Below are 7,312 nucleotides of genomic sequence, written 5' to 3' on the forward strand. Positions count from 1 at the left end.
AGGAACACTTCAGAAACCCACTGTCAGTAACTACAGTTGGTCTCTACATCTGTAAGTGCAAGTTAAAACTCTCCTAAGCACGCGAAAAATGTTTATCAACAACACCCAGAAACGCAGTCGGCTTCACTGGGCCTGAGCTCATCTAAGATGGACTGATACAAAGTGGAAAAGTGTTCTGTGGTCTGACGAGTCCACATTTCATATTGTTTTTGGAAACTGTGGACGTCGTGTCCTCCGGACCAAAGAGGAAAAGAACCATCCAGATTGTTATAGGCGCAAAGTTGAAAAGCCAGCATCTGTGATGGTATGGGGGTGTATTAGTGCCCAAGACATGGGTAACTTACACATCTGTGAAGGCGCCATTAATGCTGAAAGGTACATACAGGTTTTGGAGCAACATATGTTGCCATCCAAGCAACGTTACCATGAATGCCCCTGCTTATTTCAGCAAGACAATGCCAAGCCACGTGGCTTCATAGTAAAAGAGTGCGGGTACTAGGCTGGCCTGCCTGTAGTCCAGACCTGTCTCCCATTGAAAATGTGTGGCGCATTATGAAGCCTAAAATACCACAACAGAGACCCCTGGACTGTTGAACAACTTAAGCTGTACATCAAGCAAGAATGGGAAATAATTCCACCTGAGAAGCTTCAAAAATGTGTCTCCTCGGTTCCCAAACGTTTACTGAGTGTTGTTAAAAGGAAAGGCCATGTAACACAGTGGTGAACATGCCCTTTCCCAACTACTTTGGCACATGTTGCAGCCATGAAATTCTAAGTTAATTATTATTTGCAAAAAATAAAGTTTATGAGTTTGAACATCAAATATCTTGTCTTTGTAGTGCATTCAATTGAATATGGGTTGAAAAGGATTTGCAAATCATTGTATTCCGTTTATATTTACATCTAACACAATTTCCCAACTCGTATGGAAACGGGTTAGTACGAAGTTGGTGAAACTCTTGCACACACAGAGAGAACAGAAGATATAGAAACTGTCAAGCTGTGCACTAACTATTATGTACCACAACATCCCATATTTTATTCAAATCAATGTGAAGATATCACAGGAAGACTTTTATTCAATGCAAAAACAAAGGACAGAGGTATAGCATGTCATGTCCTATTTTTCACCTTCTTTAATCTTGTGGTGTCAGTTCAAATAATAGTTTAACAGTGATGTACTTTAAACTTATACAGCATTTATGAATAATATATTTATCAGTGGCATTATTTGTATGAAACAATAGCTGTTCCTTGTTGAAATGGTAAATGAGAGGTGAATAAATTACTTGCTACTTTTATAAAGTAACTTCTAAAAACATTACTTAAAATAATAAACCTTGTTATGATTGGATATTCACAAGCTGTGTTAGCATACTTTGTTTTCTCAACTCACCATGAGAACGTTACCAATGATTAACATTGAGTCCTAAACATGATAATTGCGAGGGTAGTGATGTGTTCAGTGTATATGGAGAACAGGTGTTCGATAGGGATGTGTTCAGTGTATATGGAGGACAGGTGTTCGATAGGGATGTTTTCAGTGTATATGGAGGACAGTTCTAAAGAGTGAAGTCATAGTTCAGTCTGAGTATGAACTCGGCAGAATAGAATACCAACCTTAGCAGACATGCAGACTTTACTCATAAAAAGGTACACTGTATACTGTACATGGGGACAACAGTTTAGAACATGGAACAAAACTAAGTTAAAAATTTATAAATCTAACATTGACATAAAATGAAATGCAGTGTAGAATCCCACTGGTTCAGGTTGAAATTGCATATTATTATTATTCTACAAAGTGAAACTACTACATACAGAATTGAAATCAGAAGCCTAACATACACTGTAAAAAGCACAAATATGTTTAAGTCCGACATTAAATCAGACTAAGCTTTTCATGTTGTCGGTCAATTAGAATTAGTAAAGTGAAGTGAAGTGAATTATATTTATATAGCACTTTTTCTCTAGTGACTCAAAGCGCTTTACATAGTGAAACCCAATATCTAAGTTACATTTAAACCAGTGTGGGTGGCACTGGGAGCAGGTGAGTAAAGTGTCTTGCCCAAGGACACAACGGCAGTGACTGGGATGGCGGATGCGGGGATCGAACCTAGAACCCTCAAGTTGTTGGCCCGGCCACTCTACTCATCCATCCATCCATTTTCTACCGCTTGTCCCTTTTGAGGTCAGGAGGGTGCTGGAGCATTTCTGCATTTGTAAAACCATATTTGATAAATGCTGCAATAATGAAAGAGATACTATTTTTAAGCATTTGCTTTGATTAAATGGAGGTACATGTGTACATGTAATTTAGGGCCACACCTCAAACACATTGCTTTCTTCTTTGACATTATGGTGGGAAAATCTAAAAATGATGCCAAGATATCAGGAAGAAAACAGTGGAGCTCCACAAGTCTAGTTTATTTTTGAGTGCACGTTCCAGATACTTGAAGGTGCCACATTCATCTGTTCAATTCACAATTACAAACATGGGAATGTCCAGTCATTGTACTGTTCAGGGATGAGACAGATTATGTGTCCCACAAAAATAATATATCTTCCCAGGACTATGGATGGGCAATGTGGCCTAAAAACAATATTGCGCCCTGCAATAACAATTTATATCAAAATATGTAGTTTGGCACATAAATTGTGATACAACCATTTTAAAACAGGTGTCAGGCAATAGACTCCTCTCCTCCTTTGGATAATGACATGTATTGCATCATTTCTGGTTTTCAGACGTGTGCGTTCACAGTGTAGTTGTTTTGTGTAGCTATTTTATGATTCTTTCTCTTAACTCTTATTATTCTATTAATAATGGCCAGGTCTGAGTTGGTTAATCTTTGCTGTAACAAAGAGAAAAATACATGACAAAGTTACAGAATGGCTTAAGGACAGCAAAGGTAATGTTTTAGAATGGCCACCTTAAATCCCTAAACTCAATCCTATAGAATATTTGTGGTTTGATTTGAAACCTGATGTAGCAACACCAGTCCTGTCTGTGAGAATGGGGCTGAAGTTCAGCAAACTTTTGTGAGTTACTTGTGGAAAGATTACCAAAACTCTTGACCCAAGTCATACACTTTAGGCATTGCTACTAAATACTAAGGAAATGTATGTTAACTTCTGACACTCTAAAATATTATATTTTAAATAATTGCAGCTTTAAAGATATAACATGGATAATCCTGACGACCTAAAGCAAATGTTGAAACTAATTTAATTTAAAAAAGTGAGAAAATGTTTACACAGTTTATTTAAACCTTTAGTCTCAACAGTATAAGCTAAACCAATGGTATTTGTAGTCTAACTGTGAGTGAAATAAAAAAAGTGTGCAGTCTAATTTAGGTTTTTCACATCCAATGCCCATTCAAAATACACAAGCGAGAGTCAGAATAATAGATGAAACAAAAATCGAAACTAGAAAAGTCAAATCTGTCCTTGTGCATGTTGTAAGTAATGCATTTGTAGATCAAGTTCCTGTGGGAAAGAGATGCCGCATATCATGCACTGCATGAGTCGGTCAGGTGAAAAGGGCAAATGGGAAACTCCGAGTTTGTGAGCATCAGCCTGTGAGGTGAGCTGAGATAGGGGCAGGGTTTGTGGCATGGGTGGCCTCTTGGTCATGACACCCTGCGGGGTAAAGAAGATATTTGGGTGGGGTGGTCTCTGTAGTGCATTGATGGTGACAGTGTGAAGAGGGTGTGTGCCAGACAAAGCCAGTGCAGAGAGCGGGGTGAGTGGTGGTGAGAAGAAGGGGTTTGGCTGATTGAGGATGATCTGACTGCCAGCGACCAAAGTTTGCTGCTGTAGCTCCTGTGCACTCCCTGGTTTGAGCTGTCCAGTGAGAAGAGAATGATTATTTTGGAAGCCCCAGACTGCAGTGCCTATCCCCTGGCCAAAATGATGGAAGGGGATGGGAAGTTGCCGTGTGGCATTTTGACTCTGTATATTGGTCCAAGTTGCTGCCGTTACTGCTGCCTGCTTCACAGGTAAGTTCATTTTGCCTGAAATCCCCAGTGGGGCTTGAATGTCCCACAAGGAGCGAACTTCCCCTTGAGAAACAGGAGTCAATAGTGGCATGGGGCTGCTTTGGTCTATCTGAGATGTGGTTGGTATATCTACTATGCATTCAGCTCTCTGCTTGTCCGCCTCAGCATCTATCTGGGACTTCTCAAGCTGGTTAACAGTCAGCGATAGTGCTTGCGTGGAAGTCTCCCGTTTTTGTGTTGGCACCGGAGCTGTGGACAATTTAAGTGACTGTAGCTCTTGACCAAAATGAGGAGGTTGGACACTCCACAACACCGCACCATTCATGAAGGATGATGACCCAACAGAGCCTACTTGCAAAGAACCAGAGGAAGCAGAAAAATAAGCTCTGGGCGCAGATAGCTCATCCACTCGTGAGGGGCTGGATCTTTTCTGTGCAGAAGATTCAGAGGGTCTCTCTTGTCGTGGGCTGGCAAACTCTTGCAAGTGCTGTGATGACTGAAAAGGTATCACTTCTTCACCGTCAACCTTCCATTGAACACGGGTCTGGTGTAGGTCAGAAAGCAATCCTTCCTCCCGATTCCTCACCAGCAATTCCTGATGAGAGGACATCATGGAATATTGTGACTTTGGGTCCGCCTCTCTATGCAGATCATCATAAAGGAGCCCCCCTAACCGTCTAGACAAACCCCTTGTCAGCCTCCCCCCTCTCCTTCCTCTGCCTCTCACTCTTCCAGCAGTGGTGAAAAAATGACTCTGACTTTGGCGCTTGCGAGAGTGAATCTTCTGGTGCACTAGCAAGCTGCTCAACCAACAAAAGGATTTGTTGCACTCACCACAGTGATGGGGCCGTTCCCCCGTGTGAGTGTTTATGTGATCGCGGAGCAGATACGCCAGGCTAAAGCTTTTCTCACAGAGGTGGCATTTATGGGGCTTCTCGCCATTATGCGAGAGCATGTGGCGCTGCAGTTGCAGGTCACTGCTGTAGCCTTTGCTGCAACCAGTGCAACGGAAGGGTTTTTCCCGATGCAGCTTCTGATGGGTTCTCATATTCTGCAAGAAGGCAAAATCCTTCCCACAGTCGGGACATTTGTGCGGCTTTTTGCCCGAGTGGATGACGAGATGCTGCTGCAAATAGTTGCTGAACCGGAAGCCTTTGAAACACACGTTGCATTGGTATGGCTTATCCTTGGAATGTATGCGCATGTGCAATTCTAAGACTGAGCGATGGCGGAATGTTTTTTCACACTCAGGGCACTTGTACGGCCTGATAGCTAAGCTTTCATTTTTTAATTTTGCAAGGGCATTTTCACTGATTAGAGGTTTCGATTCTTTGGAGGAGACAGCAGCCACTTTATCTGAATCTTGTGCTACATACTTGTGGCTTTTCAAAATGTGTAATCGTAAACTTATCTCATCACGATAAGTAGATGGACAGTGTGGACAGGTGTGCCCTTTGTCCCAAACCTTTTTAACCTCTGGAGGCGTCTCTGTGCTTCTCTCCAGTGTCTCATACTCCACCTCATGAATAAGCATGTGGGCTCTCAGGTTGGCCGGGGTGCTGCACGTCTGGGGACAAAGAGGACAGTTAAAAGTGTGTTTTGGGTCTTCACTCTGGTGTGCATTCTCTTTCCTTTGCACCGGTGCGGACAAAGAGGTCTGCTTGGTGGGCTGCTCACTAAAGGGAAGTGGGTTGGTTTGGCACAGTCTGTGCAGGCGACAGTGTGCCTTCACATTCTGAGCAAAAGCAAATTTTTTACCACATTCAGGACAGCTGAAGGCCTTCTCACCGGTGTGCAGATACTGATGCTGTTGAAAGAGACCGCTGTACTTGAAAGTCTTACCGCAAATGTTGCACAGGTGAGGGGGTTGCTTGTCAGTGTGCTTGCGACGGTGGTCTTCCATGACAGATTGGTATTTAAAAACCATGCCGCACTCGGGGCATTCATAGGGTTTAAAGTTAGGGTGACATCGTTGGTGGACACGCATGATCCTGTATTCTGGGAAGCGTTTACCACACTCTTTACATTTAAAGCCTTCATCCAGCGAGTGGTTCAACATGTGCTTGGTTATAGACACTTTTGATTGGAACTCCTGACGGCACAGTGTACAGCGGAAAGGCTTGTCATCTGATTCGATGCATTTGTGGGACCGCAGCTTTCGCACTGAAGAGAAAATCTTCTCACATTCTGCACACTGAAAACCACTCTCCTCTTCATACTTTGGCTCCTCCTCCTCTTTATGTTCATGTCTGTGTTTCATAAGGCTCCTGCGGTCACTAAATGACAGGCCGCATTCTTTACAAGTGAGCGGCATGAGTTCATCCTTGTGAGCATGATAGTGGCGGTGAAGGTAGAACATTTCACGCCGGGTGAAGCGCTTTCCACACTCTTTGCACTCCAAACGACACTTTTTTGGCGTTGATGTTAACTCAGCGTGCTTGTCGTTGTCTTCAACCCCATCCAAGTCCACATTTCCCACTTGGTTCTCAGATAGTTCCTTTCCTGAGCTTGGCTGATCAACACAGGAATCTTCCTTTTCTTGAATTTCCTCTGCATCAAGATGCGTTTCATTGGACTTTTCTGGCCACACAGTCTGTGTAGTCTCTAAAATAAAAAAAATGAGCAAATGTCATAATTTAACATGCAAATACAACACTGACCAAACGCAAAACACAAACATTTACAGTTAAAGTCAAAATTATGAGACCCCTTCTTGTAATCATATTAAATCCCCTTATTCCAGTGAAACGAGTCATAACTCAAAGTGTTCATAGCTTGTGTGTGTGTCAACTAGAACAAGGAACAAAAGAACAAAATTAATTTTTTAGAGATGTCCGATAATGGCTTTTTTGCTGATATCCGATATTCCGATATTGTCCAACTGTTAATTACCGATATCAACCGATACCGATATATACAGTCATGGAATTAACACATTATTATGCCTAATTTTGTCGTGATGCCCCGCTGGATGCATTAAACAATGTAACTTTACCATGAATTGATTAACGTGGACCCCGACTTAAACAAGTTGAAAAACTTATTCGGGTGTTACCATTTAGTGGTCAATTGTACGGAATATGTACTGTACTGTGCAATCTACTAACACAAGTTTCGATCAATCAATCAAAAACAAGGTTTTCCAAAATAAGAGAACAACTTCAACTCAAGTTATGGAAAAAAGTGCCAACAGGGCACTGCCATATTTATTATTGAAGTCACAAAGTGCATTATTTTTTTTAACATGCCTCAAAACAGCAGCTTGGAATTTGGGACATGCTCTCCCTGAGATAATCCTGATACCCACTACA

General features: G+C 42.0%; 1 protein-coding gene across 4 annotated transcripts in view; it reads right to left on the bottom strand.

Moving 5' to 3' along the window:
* Positions 1 to 1,054: 1,054 nt before the first annotated feature.
* Positions 1,055 to 7,312, bottom strand: part of LOC133599246 (uncharacterized) — a 13,931-nt gene continuing 7,673 nt past the window's right edge. For 2 of the 4 annotated variants that reach the window (XM_061952116.1, XM_061952108.1), the window contains exon 2: positions 1,055 to 6,605. In XM_061952116.1, the coding sequence (XP_061808100.1) occupies positions 3,439 to 6,605 (3,167 nt within the window). In that variant the 3' untranslated portion in view covers positions 1,055 to 3,438. Of the gene's footprint in view, positions 6,606 to 7,312 lie in introns of those variants that run through there. The other 2 variants (XM_061952124.1, XM_061952127.1) reach the window with 2 other exon arrangements.

The sequence above is a fragment of the Nerophis lumbriciformis genome, linkage group LG04 (assembly GCF_033978685.3).
Source record: "Nerophis lumbriciformis linkage group LG04, RoL_Nlum_v2.1, whole genome shotgun sequence".
In the NCBI taxonomy this organism is placed as follows: Eukaryota; Metazoa; Chordata; class Actinopteri; order Syngnathiformes; family Syngnathidae; genus Nerophis; species Nerophis lumbriciformis.